General features: G+C 45.8%; 1 protein-coding gene across 16 annotated transcripts in view; it reads left to right on the top strand.

Moving 5' to 3' along the window:
* The window catches only part of ARMH1 (armadillo like helical domain containing 1), a 53,228-nt gene that overhangs the window by 6,042 nt on the left and 29,809 nt on the right, over positions 1 to 17,377 (top strand). For 13 of the 16 annotated variants that reach the window (XR_008652904.2, XR_008652903.2, XR_008652906.2 and 10 more), the window contains exon 2: positions 10,318 to 10,545. Coding sequence is in view for 9 of the 16 variants with exons in the window: in XM_055255330.2 (XP_055111305.1) it covers positions 10,340 to 10,545 (206 nt within the window). In the remaining 7 variants the exon portion in view is untranslated. Of the gene's footprint in view, positions 1 to 8,839; positions 8,964 to 10,317; positions 10,546 to 17,377 lie in introns of those variants that run through there. The other 3 variants (XM_063627657.1, XM_063627656.1, XM_063627660.1) reach the window with 3 other exon arrangements.

Below are 17,377 nucleotides of genomic sequence, written 5' to 3'. Positions count from 1 at the left end.
TGTAAGCCACTGCGCCCAGCTGGGGCCAAGTTTTGAAGGGCCTTGAGTGCCATATTGGGTTTAGACTTTATCCAGTAGGCCACAGTGAGCTAATGGAGAAATCTGGGGGTGAAGCAAGTAGAAAGGGTAGAAGCTTAAGGAAAAAGTAGTTAGGAGATGGCTTTGTTTGTGTATTTATTTGGGTTGGTGGGGATTGAGCAAGGGTTTAAAAGGAGTCAGGGAAGATGGGAAGATTGAAGATAGGAGTAGAACCTAGTGCACATGGAGAGGGTGGGTGCTGATATGATGATGTTAAGAGGAGAGGGTTGTGCTTGATGGCCCCTATATTCTCTGTGAAGTTGGAAGCAAAGTTATCAGGCATCCTCCTTGATTCCTCCCCGTCTTTTATCTTCCACACCCAGTCAGTCACCAGGCCCTGTTTCTTCAAACAGTGTGACATTTCTACTTCTCTCCAACCCTAATATCATCAGCATCTTTGTCAAGGCCGTAGGAATGACTTCCTAACTGGTGCCCCCACCTCCAACTTGCCCCCTTCCGATCCCTTTTTTTTTTTTTTTTTTTTTTTTTTTTTTTTTTTGAGACGCAGTCTCACTCCATCACCCAGGCTGGAGTGCAGTGGCATGATCTTGGCTCACTGCAAGCTCCACCTCCTGGGTCTACGCCATTCTCCTGCCTCAGCCTCCCGAGTAGCCCGCCACCATGCCTGGCTAATGTTTTGTATTTTTAGTAGAGACGGGGTTTCACCATGTTAGCCAGTATGGTCTCGATCTCCTGACCTTGTGATCCGCCCGCCTCGGCCTCCCAAAGTGCTGGGATTACAGGCATGAGCCACCGTGCCTGGCCTCCCACTTGCAATTCTTTATGTCCTACACTTCCATCTCTGAGCCATTGCAGATTTGATTCCCTCTACCTAAAAGACACTTTCCTCACCTCTTCCATAGCTGCAGATTGCTTTTGAGCTTGGATGACATCTCCTCTGGAAAGCCTTTCACTCCAGCCAGCACCCAAACCAAGGCCAGGTTAGGTGTCCCTCTCTCTCATTCTACAGTGTCTTGCACCTACTCTGTCACAGCACTTGCCACGCTATTGGAATTGGTATCACCTATTTACAAGGCCGTATGCCACCCTCAGACTGTGTACTTGCGGGCAGGGACTGTGTCTTTTTTACATTTATCCCCAAAGGCCTAGGATAAGGCGTCGGACATACTTGTCACTATTTGTTGAATTTAGTGAGGTTGGGGGTGGGGCAGAGGGATGCCTAGTCATGTTTGCATGTCTTATGAAGCAACTTACTGAGGACTTACAATATAATGTGACAAGCACTGGAGACTCAAATAATGGGGGGAGGCAGCAGCCAGAGACTTAGGCAAACCAAGAGAAGACGCCATGGTAAAGAGGTGTCAAGCAAGAAAGCATTTTGAGTAAGAGGAATGGTCAATGATATTAGTTGTTGCAGTAAGAGGGGCAAGTGAGCAAAGGACTAAGACATCCTCACTGAACTGGGCAATTCAGAGGTTACCAGAGACATTGGCTAATGTGATGGAAGGGAAGTGGCTTGAGGCCAGAGGTTCCAAACCAGCCTGGGCAACATAGTGAGGCTCTGTTTCTTTTTTTTTTTTTTTTTTGAGACAGAGTCTCGCTCTGTCACCCAGGCTGGAGTGCAGTGGCGTGATCTTGGCTCACTGCAAGCTCCGCCTCCTGGGTTCACGCCATTCTCCTGCCTCAGCCTCCCGAGTAGCTGGGACTACAGGCGTCTGCCACCATGCCCGGCTAACTTTTTGTATTTTTTTGTAGAGGGGGGTTTCACCGTGTTAGCCAGGATGGTCTCGATCTCCTGACCTCGTGATCTGCCCGCCTCGGCCTCCCAAAGTACTGGGATTACAGGCGTGAGCCACTGCATCCGGCTGTGAGGCTCCGTTTCTAAAAAATTTTTTTAAGTTAGCCAGGCGTGATGGTGCATACCCGTAGTCCTAGCTACTCAGGAGGCTGAGGCAGGAGGATCACTTGAGCCCAGGAGTTCAAGACTGCATTGAGCTATGACGGTGCTGTGCACTCCAGCCTGAGTGACAGAGTGAGCCCCTATCTCGAATAAATACATTGATAAACAAATAAATAATAATAAAAATAGGTAAAAATCAAGGCTAACAAGAAAAATGCCTAAATAGAGGGGTTGAGGATACAAGGGAGGCAGAAGTAATCAGTAGAATGAGGGCCCTGAGGAGGCAGTGTGGATGGATGCAGAGCTCTGGTAGACGGCTAGAGAAGGAGAAGAGAAGGATGGGTGTGGATAGAGATGAAGAAAGAAGAGGAGTATGACGACATTCTTACCTAATGGCCTATAACTTTCTTTGTTAAACCCAAAAGTAGGTCTTCTGAGAATAGATGGAAGAGGTAGGAAGGTAAGGAGCTTGGAATTGTAGACTTCACAGGTGGGATGGTGCTAGCCAGTCACAGATTTGGGGTGTGGGTCTTGGGTATGAAAGCTGCGTTGGTTGGAGGTGAAAGCTGGAAGTCGCTGGAGTCTGCATTCCATGTCTCTCCTCTGTGCGCCAACAGAACCTGGGATATATCCCATCAGAGCACTCCCCACTGTTCATTAAAATCACCTTTTTGCTTGTCTCTCTGCCCTGCCAGTCTGTAAGCACCCGAGGGCAAGGTCTATGTTTGTCACGTTAACCAATCCCAAGCCCAATGCTTGGCTCAGAGTTGGCACCTGGGAATCTGTTTAATTAACTAATGTGCAGAGCTAAGGAAATTAAAGTGCACATTCTGAGCACAGTGTGTTGGATGTCAGTTTAAATAACACTTATTGAGTGCCTGTGTTTTACCAGAGACCATGCTAGCCACCCAAATTACGAGATGGAGCACGCTGATGTTGAAATTGCCTAGTGGCTCTTGAGTAAACAGGAAGGCTTACGTGTCAAAGTCATCAATCAGCACTGCGGCAAGGTAGAGAGGGAAAGCCTGACCTCAGAGGAGGAGGAAGGGTTCAGGAATAGTAGTAGGGATTTAGAGAATGGTGTTTGAGGTGTAGGATAGTGGGCAGCCCCCTTCCTGATTTAGAAGCAGCAGCATGGGTTGAGGCAAGGGGTGGGGTGGGGTGTCAGGTTTCACTTGGGGCCAAATTTAGATGGAAATTCTTTGGCCTGAAATGTTTGAGACTTTATCCTCAGGTAGTAAGGAACCATTGAAGAGTTTGAAGCAGGGAAATCTGTCAGATTTGTACTTTTAAAAATCTCACATCAAAGCCTGGCCTGGTGGCTCACACCTGTAATCCCAGTACGTTGGAAGGCAGAGGCAGGAGGATTGCTTGAGCCCAGGAGTTTGACAACAGTCTGGGCAACAAAGCAAGACCCCACCTCTACAAAAAATAAGCAAATATAAAAATAAAAATTAGGCGGGCATGGTGGCATGTGCCTGTAGTCCCAGCTACTCAGGAGGCTGAGGTGGGAGGATCACTCGAGCCTAGGAGGTTGAGGCTGCAGTAAGTTATGATCGTGCCACTGCACTCCAGCCTGGGTGAGAGAGCAAGGCCCTGTCTCAAAAATAAAAATAAAAATAAAAAATCTCACATCACTGTGGAGTTTAGGCTGGGGCAAGCCTGAAGACCAGTGGAGGCTGTTGCAGTAATCCATATGAGGAACAAGGGTGTGAAACTAAAATAGCGGCAGTGGAGGTGAAGATAGATAGACTGATCTCAGGGAGATTTAGGACATATAATTGGCAGGAGCTGGCAACAGTTCAGATGAGGGCAAGGGAGAGGAATAAGTCAAAGACAACTTTTGGCTGACTAGGAGGGTGGTGACCTAAGCACTGAAATAGGACCAACACAGGGCAAGGGGCACGTGTGAGTTGATAAGCTCAGTTTGGGACCTGTTGACTTGAGGAGCCTGTGACACATACCAATGAAGAGTCTGCTGGTCACTTAAGTACATAAAGAGATCTGGAGCTCAGGTGGGGGGCCCAGACTGAGGAGACGGATTTGAGATTCGTGCGCCTATAAATGTAATTTGAAGTGATGGGGTGAATGAGGTCACCCAGGGATTACAAAACATGAGAAGAGAACTGAGAATGGGAAAACGACCTGCAAAGGCAGTATCCTGCAACGGCGACTGAGGATTCAGAGAGTCTGGAGTAGAACCAGGGGAGACTGGGGTTAGGAAAAGAGTCATTCACAATCCATCAGAGAGACCGAGCACGGTGGGACGGTGAGCTAACCACTAAATTTGACAACAGGAGATTATTGGTGACACCTTGGAGCACAGAGGAGAACAGGATCCATGCCCTTGGCTTAGTGGGGAAAAACCTGGACTTTGGAGTTATATACAGATCTAAGTTCAAATCCCATTCCCATCCCTATTTAGCTTTGAGACCTTCAATAAGTGAGCAAACCCTTCTAAACCTTAGTTTCTTCATCTGAAAATTGTGGATAATGATGACCTCCTGAGGATCTTAAGAGGATTAAAACAAAGAATTTAGGCTGGGTGCGGTGGCTCACACCTGTAATTCCAGCACTTTGGGAGGCCAAGGTGGGAAGATAGCTTGAAGCCAGGAGTTTGAGATCAGCCTAGGCAACACAGAGAGACCCCATCTCTATAAACAAAAACAACCACAGAGAGAGAGAGAGAGAAAGAGAGAGAGAGAGGAGAGAGAGAGAGAGAGAGAGAGTGTGTGTGTGTGTATGGTGTATGGATAGCTCTTAATCAACACTCAAAAAATGTCAGTTTCTTCTCCCTGCCTTCATTCCTTCTTCTCCCTCTCTTCACCAGGAAAGACAGCTAACATCCCTTTTTCCTTAGCGGTCAACAAGCTTAGATACAAAATTTATCCCAGTAACTGACTCTTGAAATTGACACATTTTGGTCTTTTTTCCACTGTTTTCATCTTATTAATTCTTTTTAAACATGGTAGTTAATGGGCCTTTTTTTTACGCTCATCAAGCTTACTATTAAAGAAAAGTTTAGATAAATAATACATGGCTGGAGGCTCTTAATTAAATATACTTAATGTCTTATCTCCCCCTACTTCTCAAAAACCTTAGTGACATAACCCCGCTGAAGAAATATAAAAAAGCATTCAGTCACAAAAGTTCATGGAAGGAGGCAACAGGAGAAGAAAGAATTCAACAAATATTTGGAAGGTAGAAGGCAGATGCAGGGAGGTTAACCGGCTTGAAGCAGAGGAAATTGCAAGCAAGTGCCAACAAGGGGAGCTTACCAACAAGAAATCAGTCAATTCAGCCAGTTTGACCTCTAAGAGGCTTAATGCTTGAAAGCACAAATTACCACTGAAGGTCAGAAATGAGGTATGGAGCCCAGCCTAGGGGGATTCACTGACCTCTGTGTGCAGAGCACTTTGCCCGCACTCCAGACCCTCAACCGCCAAGAAAGAAATGACTCTAAACTTTTGCTGCACGAAGAGGAAGGAAGTTGGGCTCTGTAGGCCTCCTTGCACAGGGACCTCAGGCAGAGTTTGAAGGGCAGGAATAAGACATAGAGTTGAAAACTGATCAGTAGAGGGAAGGTCTACACACAGCATTGCGTGAACCCTTCCCCCACCTGACTCCCAACATGCCATGGCGAGGTGTCTGTAATAGCACCCCTACTCTCTCACCTTCCCTGGGAAAGTAGGAAAGTCTTCTCCAGAGACCCTGATATCTCTATGAGGGTGTTAAAAAAAAAAAAAACCTTCCACTGACTGACATTTATGAATTCCCCAGTGAGAAGACTAGTTGCCTAATAAATATCCAAACACTGAAGGATACAGTGATTTAAAGAGCCCACCAAGGGCCTACTATAGTAAATGAAAAAAGACCTTCACCAAAGCACATCATCATACAACTTCAGAAAGGTTTCAAAATCATCAGGAGTGAAAAAAATAGACAAAGGCACAGGAATCAGAATGACTTCAGATTTCTCATCAGCAACTGGGGAGGGTGAATCTGAGGGAAGCTTTTTTTTTTTTTTTTGAGACAGGGTCTTGCTCTGTTGCCTAGGCTGGAGTGCAGTGGCAGGATCACAGATCACTGCAGCCCCAACCTCCTGGTCTCATTTGATCCTCCTACCTCAGCCACCTTAGCCTCCCAAGTAGCTGAAACTACAAGTGTGTGCCACTATACCTGGCTAATTTGGGGGTTGGGGGATGGAGGTCTCACTGTGTTGTCCAGGCTGGTCTCAAACTCCTGGGCTCAAGTGATCCTCCTGCTTCAGCCTCCCAACATACTGGGATTATAGGCATGAGCCACCACACCTGGCCAGATAGCTTATTTCTTTCTTTTTTTTTTTTTTTTTGAGACAGTCTCACTCTGTCACCAGGCTGGAGTGCAGTGTCATGATCTCAGCTCACTGCAACTTCCATCTCCTGGGTTCCAGCGATTCTCTTGCCTCAGCCTCTTGAGTAGCTGGGACTACAGGCGCACGCCACCACGCCCAGCTAATTTTTGTATTTTTAGTAGAGACGGGGTTTCACCATGTTGGCCAGGATGGTCTTGATCTCTTGACCTCGTGATCTGCCCGCCTCGGCCCCTGAAAGTGCTAGGATTACAGGCGTGAGCCACCGCACCCGGCCCAGATAGCTTATTTCTAACACGGAGTTATATACCCAGCCAATGCAACATGTGGTCAAAAACGATATTTTTAGACTTTCTGGGACAAAACAAGGGTGTACACAAAGAAGGAAGAAGATGTGAGAGACAGGAAATGGGCATCCGTCAGAAAAACTCGGCAAGAGGAAATCCCAGGACAACATTTGCATACCAGCCTTAGTGAGCAACCAGTCTAAACTGTAGCAGAAAGAGATCTGTGGGACAGAGGTTTCCAGGGAAAAGATGGAATTAATCAGTTACAGATTGAACATTTGGAAAAATAATCATTACATATTTGGGACATTTGGAATGAAATAGCCCTTGGTACTTCAAACGAAACAATAGGAAAAAAATGACAATTATTAACTCCAGGTAAAACCAAACTGTAAGAAAAAAATGTAATAGTAGTTTGCCACTTGAAGAGTTTATTTACTTGATCAGTCATGTTAACATGCCGGACGTGGTGGCTCACGCCTGTAATCCCAGCACTTTGGGAGGCCGAGGCAGGCAGATCACTTGAGCTCAGGAGTTTGAGACCAGCCTGGCCAGCACAGCAAAACTCCGTCTCTACTAAAAATACAAAAATTAGCCAGGTGTGGTGGCACATGCCTTTAATCCCAGCTACTCAGGAGGCTGAGGCAGGAGAATCGCAGGAACCTGGGAGGCAGAAGCTGCAGTGAGCCAAGATCACACCACTGCACTCCAGCCTAGGCAACAGAGTGAGACTGCATCTCAAAAAATAATAATGTAAACACTATTGATTTAACTATAAAGTATGGGACATAATGTTGGAGGATAGAAAGAGAAAAAAATGGGAGTTAGAGTGATGCAATAAAACTGATTCCTCTGCTGGGCAAGGTGGCATGTGCCTATAGCCCCAGCTACTCAGGAGGCTGAGGCAGGAGGACTGCTTGAGGCCAGGAGTTTAAGGCTGCAGTTTACTATGATCGTACCTGTGAATAGCCACTGCACTACAGGCCGGGCAACATAGTGAGACCTCATCTCAGAAAAAAAAGAAAAAAAATGAAGACCTAATTCCTCAACTGCCAGAATGATAAATACATAAATATTGCCTAAGGTTGATACATCGAATGATAGCAGTGTATTAGTTTGCTAGAGCTGCCATAACAAAGTGTTATAGACTAGATAACTTAAATGACAGAAATTCATCATCTCACAGTTCTGGAGGCTGGAAGGCTGAGATTACAGTGTCACAGGGTTGATTTCCTCTGAGGCCTCTCTCCTTGGCTTGCAGATGACCATCTTTTCCCTGTGTCTTCACCTGGTTTTCTCTCTGTGTATGTCTGTATCCTAATCACCTCTTCTTATAAGGACACCAATCATATTGGATAAAGGCCCACCCTAATGACATAGTTTAAACCTAATTTCCTCTTTAAAGACTGTATCTGCATTTACAGCCACATCCCGAGGTACTGATGGTTAGGACTTCAACATAGGAATTTGGGGAAAAAACACAGTTCAGCCCATAACAAGTAGTATAAGCTAGTTATTTGGAAATACAGGGGTAAACAGCAGAAGAAATAGCCAAAAGAGTTTAAAGTAGCCTCCTCTGTGAGGAGAGACTGGAGGGCAGCAAGAGGTGAGGCAGGTGCTATTACTATTTGATTTTTTTCAAAATAGCAAGTGGCAGAGCTGAGCCTTGAACCCAGTCTGACTCCAGATCTCATGTTCTTCCACTCTCCCCCAAGAGTGGAAACTCCTCCAGGGCCCTGCAGCATCGTATTCATCTTTGCATTTCCCACGGTACCTTATACAGAGCCACAGGATGGGCCTTCACCACATACATAAGATTTACAGCTGCATCACAGTGACTTTTAAAGCTGCCGTTTGTTGATGCTTCTTTTCCTGTCTTCAAAGAAGATAGGGGAAACTGAGGTCGAAGGAAACATTGAGGAGCCGTAATGTGGAGTGCCCTGCTTAGAGGTCCCTGCCTTTTGTGTCCTGGAATCGCTGGGTGCATCTCTAATGGCACATTGAGTTTTGATACTAGAAAGGGTCCATTTAAGGCAGGGCAGGGGCACAGGGTGCTTTCCTGCCTGATGAAGCTAGTGGTGGTGTCTCAACCCCACCTCCCTGGGGTCTAGAACAGCCATTCACCCCCATTTTCTTGATGTCAGTTTGGCCACTGAAGGCAGCCACAGCCTCCCTAGGTTGTTCTCAGACTTATGACTGCAATGGCATTCACAGTGATTGATGCAGGATCCCATGAGGGGGTTTGGTCACTTTTGTGTTCAGGTTGGTCCGCAGTCATTCACCTGGTTCTTAAGGCCAGCTAGATTTCCTGGTTATCTCCATCCTGGAGGCTGCGTGGACACCCTTCTGGAAGCACACATCCCATGTCCTCTGGGGAGTAGTAGAGGTTGGTGTGTATGTATGTCTGTCTCCGCATGCCTCAGATTATTGCTTCCTAATAAAATTCTGATAGCTGGGCCCCATCAATATCTCAAATACATGTGAGGAAACATTAATTTAGAATCAATTTTAGGATGTTTCAGACTGTAAAGTCCTTTTAACTAGATCTCTGGCGAAGATGTAGAAGCACTTTATGGGACTGTAAATTTCATGTTGAACAGTCTTCATGAAATACACATCTCTCCTACACACAAGCTGTTCTCTCCACATCAATCATGGCCCCTGCAAGTAATGTTTCACAAATATTCTGTAAATCACAGAAAACCCCATGATAATGTGAAATATGACTTTCACTTGTCTGTTAGACAAAAGAATCACACATGCCTCTCTCCCATCAGCACTAACATTTGTTATGGATAATAACACTTTCAATCACAACTATTTTTGGAAAACGGGTTTATCTTAAACCTTCCCTCCCCCACTGAAAACACTCTCCCAAGGACACAGACTCCTACAAACCACAGCCCATTAATCCAACTATGGAATGGGAACTTTTTCTTCCCACTAACTTTTTTTAAAGTTGTTTTTAAGAGTTAGTGTAAAAGCCCGAGGTACAAGGTTAAGGAGCACTTTAACTTAGGTGATTGGCATAAGACGGAGGCCATGTCTCAAGACCTCAAGCTTCTGACCCTGTATGAAGTAAGCCACAAGAGAGGCCCAGATTTTGTTTAGTTTTTGTTTTTTTTTGTTTTTTGTTTTTTTGTTTTTAACAGAGTCTCACTCTGTCGCCCAGGCTGGAGTGCAGTGGCACGATCTCAGCTCACTGCAACCCGCCTCCTGGGTTCAAGCGATTTCTCCTGCCTCAGCCTCCCAAGAGTTGGGATTACAGGCGCCTGCCACCACGCCCGGCTAATTTTTTGTATGTTTAGTAGAGAGGGGGTTTCACCATGTCGGCCAAGCTGGTCTCAAACTCCTGACCTCAGGTGATCTGCCTGCCTGGGCCTTCCAAAGTCCTGGAATTACAGGCATGAGTCACCACGCCCGGCCTTAGCAAGCACTTTTATCTCAGCTGGATGCTGTGGTCTTTTAGTTGCTAGCATCAGTAGAGAAGCCAAAGAGCTAAAATTTTAGTTCTTAAAAGAGCAGACATTTAGCACACTGATGTTCTTAATCCCATTACACTCCAGCTAGAGCTTCCCTGTTCAAGCAGCAGGTGACCAGTCCTAGAGTATATTTTGCGCATAACTACACCCATTTGCATGATAGAGCCACACCCTGCCTCCAGCTGATTGCTAGACAAATAATGGAGTTGCATGATTCTAAACATTCTGGTAACCCGTCTGTTTTCTCTCCCTCTGTAGCCAACTTCAGGACTGATTGATCATGACTTCTATAAAGGAGCAGGCAGCAATTAGCAGGCTCTTAAGTTTTTTACAGGAGTGGGACAACGCTGGCAAAGTCGCAAGGAGTCACATCCTCGACAAGTTCATTGAAACCAACCAAGGCAAGACTGCCCCTGAACTGGAGCAGGAGTTTTCCCAGGGAGCCAGTTTGTTCCTGGTACGCTTGACCACCTCCCTTAGAATCACGTATCCTTTGCTGAACAGAAAAAAAAAAAAAAAATAGCCACCGGGCACGGTGGCTCACTCCTGTAATCCCAGCACTTTGGGAGGCCGAGGCGGGCAGATCACAAGGTCAGGATTTCGAGACCAGCCTAACCAACATGGTGAAACCCTGTCTCTACTAAAAATACAAAAATTAGCCAGCCATGGTGGCAGGTGCCTGTAATCCCAGCTACTCAAGAGGCTGAGGCAGGAGAATCACTTGAACCTGGGAGGCGGAGGTTGCAGTGAGCCGAGATCATGCCACTGCACTCCAGCCTGGGCAATAGAGTGAGACTGTCTCAAAACAAAAAAAAAAAAATTAGACAACCTTCAAAAATGGAAAGGAGAGGAGATTGTCAAAGGAGTTTTCTCTTGATTCTGATATTTTAGAACAGGACATCTGGTGTTAAAAAAAAGTGATAAGAAAAAATCCTCAGAGTCAAGAACTCTGTCAGCTTCCTGTCTTCCCAACCTATAATTATATTTCTTTCTCACCCCTAACCTCTTTTGCTCCCATCAGAGTTGAAGTAGGTATAACTCCTGTCTAGGGCTAATCCTCTATTTGTACTGCACTTGAACCCCTTCCTATCTCCTTCTTCTTTCTCTCCTATAGCTTTCACCTTTGCCTCATAACCAGCGTTTTCTCAGCATTTATATATGCTGAAATCTCTTCTACTTTAAAAAATAAAATTGAATCCCTGTTTCAAATCTATATTCCACCCAATCCCAGTTTCTGCCCTTCATGGTGAAGCTTCTTTTGTTTGTTTGTTTCTTTGTTTGTTTGTTTGAAACAGAGTCTCTCCCTGTGGCCCAGGCTGGAGTGCAATGGCACAATCTCAGCTCACCGCAACCTCCACCTCCCCAGTTCAAGCGATTCTCCTGCCTCAGCCTCCCGAGTAGCTGAGACTACAGCCATGTACCACCACACCTGGCTAATTTTTGTATTTTTAGTAGAGACAGGGTTTCACCATGTTGGCCAGGCTGGTCTCAAACTCCTGACCTCAAAGTGCTGGGAGTACAGGCATGAGCCACCGTGCCCAATGAAGCTTCTTGAAAAAGTTGTTGAGGGGCCGAGCATGGTGACTCATGCCTGTAATCCCAACACTTTGGGAGGCCGAGGTGGGCAGATTTTGAGACCAGCCTGGCCAACATGGGAAACCCCATCTCTACTACAAATGCAAAATTTAGCTGGGCATGGTGGCACATGCCTGTAATCCCAGCTACCTGGGAGGCTGAGGCAGGAGAATTGTTTGAACCCGGGAGGCGGAGGTTGCAGTGAGCCAAGATCGCGCCATTGCACTCCAGCCTGGGCCACAGAGACAAACTCCATCTTAAAACATTTTTTAAAAATTATAAAAATAAAGGTTGTTGAGTCTCCCTGTCTCTGCTTCCTCTCCTCCCTTTTCTCCACTTGCTGCCATCTGACTTCGGTGCCTCCCGCTCTACTGATGCAGGTCTTGCTAAGGTTACCCACGTTTTTCCAGTTGCAAAACCCAGGGACTGCATCTCCTTATAGGTGACCTCTCAGTGGCATTTGTCAATCAATCTTTCCCACTTCTCAAGACACTCCTGGTTTCTCTGATACCGATTATCTTGGTTTCTATGCATTTCCTGCGCTTCTTCAGCCACCCCTTAAATGCTGTTCCTTGGGATTCCATCCTTGTCCCTCTTCTCTACTCACTCTCAGATTCTCCCTGAGGGACTAGTTCATTGTCAAGATTCAACACCACTCTTGTATGAGGGCTTTCAAATAAGTATCCCTGCCCAAATTTCTCTCTTGAATCTGAGTTCCATACCTATATATCCAACTATTCCATACCCATATATCCATCTTCACTCATATGCCATAAGATGAGTGTCACATATCTGGCTTAGTAAACTAGGGGAATAGGGTGCCGTTATGTGGAAGAGAACATAAGAAGAGGAGTAAGTTTGAGGGTAGATAAGCTTGTTTTGGGACATGTTGAGTTTGAGATGTCTGTGCTTAGGATCCCTGGAGGCAGGTCAAGGCTAAAGACAGATCTGGTCACCATCAAAGTGATAGTTCAAGTTATAGGTGGATTTGAGGATATTCCTGCTCTGTGTGCCCATGGCACTACGGATTTATCTCAGACCCTTTTATTGTATATTTCTCTCCTTGCCTGAACCCTCTCGCCTTCTCTAAACCCCCTCCTTGACCCATGCACAGTGGCTTACACCTATAATCCCAGCTACTTGGGAGGCTGAGGAGGGAGGATCACTTAGGCCTTGGAGTTTGAAGCTGCAGTGAGCTATGATCACACCGCTGTGTTCTATCCTGGGCGACAGAGCAAGACCTCATCTCTAGAAAAATAAATAAATAAACTCCCTCCTTATTTGACCAACTCCTACTCTATTATTCAGGTCTCAATTTAAACATCACTTTCTCAGGAGGCCCATTTCTGAGTCCCAGGCTAGCTTAGGTTCCCTTCTTATATATATTCATAAACTTCCTCTGCCTTAATAATCATAACATTTTATTGTTATTACCTGCTTATTATCTCTCTTTCCCCCCACTGGATTTTAAGATCTCTGTGGGCAAGAATCGCATCTGTTCTACTTATCTCTGTATTTCTAACATGTAGCACAACGCCTGGCACATGTTTGCTGAGTAGAGGAATGAATGACCCAGCATCTGCAGCTGGGCAGAATTAAAGGTTTAAGTAAACACTGCTCTCTTGCTTACATTTAAGTTATTGATAAAATTATTTTTCAGACTCAGACCTGTAACACAGGGAATAACGATGGAATACATCTGTAGGTTTACCCAAATGTTCTTTTTTTGTTTGTTTGTTTGTTTGAGACAGGGTCTTCCTCTGTTGCCCAGGCTGGAGTACAGCAGCGCAATCACAGCTCACTGCAGCCCCAGACTCCTGGAGACTCAAAGGATCCTCTCAACTCAGCCTCCCAAGCAGATAGGACTATAGGCGTGCACCACCACACTCAGCTAATTTTTCTGTTTTTAAAATTTTTGTAGACATGGGTGGGGTCTTGCTATGTTGCCCAAGCTGGTCTCAAACTCCTGGCCTCATGCGATCTTCCCACCTTAGCCTCCCAAAGTGCTGGGACTACAGGTGTGAGCCACCACACCCAGTCTGTTCTCAGATATTATTGTGCATAAAAGAGGTTTAAAATGCAGATAACCAGTTACCTATCCACCCGCACTCCCAAGGTTCTGCTTTAGTAGATTGAGGGTGGAACCCTGGATCCTTATTTCTAACAAGTACTCTGTGTGGCTCTAGTGCCAGTGGTCCACGGGTTATGCTTTGAGAAACATTGCTGCCTATAACCTGGCTCCTGTCCCCACAACTCATGACACTAACCTCACCAAGTCCCTAGCTTTGTTGCCAAATCTAGAGTTCCTTTTTCCTTCCTTGTCTTACTGGACAATATTTTCCATTTGGCCACAGGGTGAGATAAGTAAGGCAGGGTCATACAGGTGCAGGGTCAGATCCTGTCTATTTAACACTGTGATGTCTTATTCATCTCATCATGGATTTGTTGTTGTTGTTTGAGACAGAGTCTCACTCTCACTTTGTCACTCAGGCTGGAGTACAGTGGTGCCATCACAGCTCTGCAGCCTCAACCTCCCGGGCTCAAGCCATCCTCCCACCTCAACCTCCCAAGTGGCTGGGACTATAGGCATGCACCACCACACCCCCAACTAATTTTATTATGTTTTTGTAGAGACAGGATCTTGCTGTTGCTGTTTCCCAGGCTCGTCTCAAACTCCTGGGCTCAAGCAACCCTCCCACCTTGACCTCTCAAAGTGCTGGGATTATAAGTGTGAGCTACCATGTCTGGCCCACCATGGACTTTTTATATTAATTTGATTATTTTAAATAGTGCATTGAAGTATTATTTGATTACTGAGTTTTTTGGTGCCCCTTTTAATTTCAGACCCCAAGCAAGTGCCTACCTCAACTCACCCTAGTCCTGGCCTTGCTTGACTACTGCCTCTGCTTAAGCTGTCCTCTCTTCTACCTTCTCCCACTGTTTCTCAGTTGCTCTTGCAGGATCTCTCCCACTCCAATCCCCCACTTAAATGTCAGTGTGTCTGGGCATTCTGTGCTTTTCTTACTTGGTCATTGCACTTATTACATTAGGCATTACATCATTCTTCTTCCTTTCTCAAGTGCCAATCATAGTGCCTAAAATTCAGTGGGTACTCAGTCAGTGCTTACTAAATGAATGAACCATGCTTTTACTGAACAGTTGTAGATTCAGTGTTCTACACCTAGAATTATTCATAATTCCCTAACTTTTTGCAGCCTTGTCATACAACAGATAAAATAGACTGCGTGACATGATAACAGTGTTTTGAATTAGCAAACCCACTTCTCCTACTCAGCCCTCCAGTTATGGTAGATTTTAGAGGAAAACAAGTCAATATAATAGCATCATAGCATCATTATTTTTTGCAAAATTGACTACCACATAGTCCCAATAAGCCTAAACCCTCTTTTCAAACTTGAACTTTCAGAATAGATCAGTAAAACTAAGGATTTATATATTAAATGATAAAATTAGTTACCATTTATTGAGTTTTTTTCTTTTTTCTTTTTTTTTTTTTTTGAGACAGAATCTCACTCTATTGCCCAGGCTGGAGTGCAGTGGTGCAATCTCGGCTCACTGCAACCTCCACCTCCCAGGTTCAAGCAATTCTCCTGCCTCAGCCTCCCGAGTAGCTGGGATTACAGGCGTGCACCACCATGCCCAGCTAATTTTTATATTTTTAGTAGAGACGGGGTTTCACCATGTTGTCCAGGCTAGTCTTGAACTCCTGACCTCAAGTGATTCACCCTCCTCAGTGCTGGGATCCCAAAGTGCTGGGATTACAGATGTGAGCCACTGGGCCCAGCCTATTGAGTCTTTATGTTCTAGGCACTGAGATATATACTATACAAATATTATGTCATTTGGGCCTAACACCCAGCCTAATAGGTGATTGGTATTATTCCATTTTATAGATAAGAAAGATGAGCCTTGAAAAGATTGAGTAATTTACTAGCAAATGGTAGAGATAAGGTTAGAACTGGGTGTCTGTTCGAAAGCCTATACGCCATCGTGTCTCCTACTCAGTGGCCCGTGCAGACCACAGCTCCACCTGCGACACCACACTGGGAGTGCATATGCAAAGCCCCCTCCCTCCATTTGTCTACAAGCCAGAAGGCCTAACAGTAAGAGTTAGAATCATAGTCAGACTGCCTAGGTTCAAATCCAGGTTTCAGCAGTTCACTGTGGAACCTTGGACAAGTTATTGACCTGAGATTGTTACCTCATGTTACTCAGGAAGTAATGGACATGCTAATAGCACCCACTGGAGGGCCATGGCGAGGATGATATGAGACAATGCAAGCAAAGCAGTTAGCACAGTGCCCCGCACACAGTAGGAGCTGGTACTTGTTAGCTACTGCTGACCTTGTGGCCCCAACATTGCTTCTTCATCCCATGTTCTCTAGATCCAGGATCAAACAATGTGTTCTGGAACTAATTCCTGGAAATAATAGACCAGAAATATGTATAGTGAGTGACTATGAGAACAAGACTAGCTGGGGGTGGTGGCTCACACCAGTAATCTCAATACTTAAGAGAGGCAGAGGCAGGAGGATCGCTTGAGCCCAGGAGTTCAAAACCAGCCCAGGCAACATAGCAAAACTCCATTCTCCACAAAAAGGAAGAAAAAAACAAACAAAAAATAAAGCTGGCATAGTGGCTCATGCCTGCAATCCCAACACTTTGGAAGGCTGAAGCAGGAGGATTGCTTGAATTCAGGAGTTCGAAACCAGTCTGGGCAACATAGTGAGACCCCTTCCTCTACAAAAAATACAGAAAAGGCTGGGCGCGGTGGCTCACACTTGTAATCCCAGCACTTTGGGAGGCCGAGGCGGGTGGATCACGAGGTCAGGAGATCGAGGCCATCCTGGCTAACATGGTGAAACCCCATCTCTACTAAAAAATACAAAAAATTAGCCAGGCGTGGTGGCGGGCGCCTGTAGTCCCAGCTACTCGGGCGGCTGAGGCAGGAGAATGGCTTGAACCCGGGAGGCGGAGCTTACAGTGAGCCGAGATTGCGCCACCGCACTCCAGCCTGGGTGACAGAGCGAGACTCCGTCTCAAAAAAAAAAAAAAAAATACAGAAAAAAATAGCTGGGCATGGTGGCACGTGCCTGTAGTCCCGGCTACTCAGGAGACTGAGACAGGAGGATTGCTTGAGCTCAGGAGTTCAAGGCTACGGTGAGCTGTGATTGCACCACTGTGCTCCAGCCTGGGCAACAGAGTGAGACCCTATCTCAAAAAAAAAAAAAAAAAAAAAAAAGGCTAGCTCAGGACAGAGGAAACAGAAGGTGACAAAAACAAAAGTTGGTCAGCCTAGCCTGAAGAAAAAGTAGAGAATGCACTGAGGCAGGAAGAGGGGCAGAGGTTGAGGGAGCAGGGTGGGGACAATGTAGGAATAATAAGACCACCACCATGTGGGCTGCTGCCTGGCCCCAGCTATGGCAGCAACAGGCAGGGGAGCCTGGCTCCAGGGCAAACACTATTTTTGCAGTAAAGAGCTTTTCCTAATGAGCCAATCTGTCTCTACTTCTATTGGCATCCTGGGAACCAGGGTGCAGCAGAGATAATTTGCTTCACACACCCCCCACCCAAACAAAGCACCATTACCTCCAACCCATTACATTAGCCTTTATCAGCCTTGGAAGCTCTCAGTCATCCTCCATGAGCTGCAATAATTTCAGCTAATTTCTTAAGTGTTCTAAGAGCCTCTGATGTGTTATGAGCCTAGTAATTGTTGACT

Source organism: Symphalangus syndactylus, chromosome 12 (assembly GCF_028878055.3).
Source record: "Symphalangus syndactylus isolate Jambi chromosome 12, NHGRI_mSymSyn1-v2.1_pri, whole genome shotgun sequence".
Taxonomy (NCBI): domain Eukaryota; kingdom Metazoa; phylum Chordata; class Mammalia; order Primates; family Hylobatidae; genus Symphalangus; species Symphalangus syndactylus.
The sequence above is the reverse complement of the archived record's forward strand: the minus strand, read 5'-3'. Positions and strand labels throughout refer to the sequence as shown.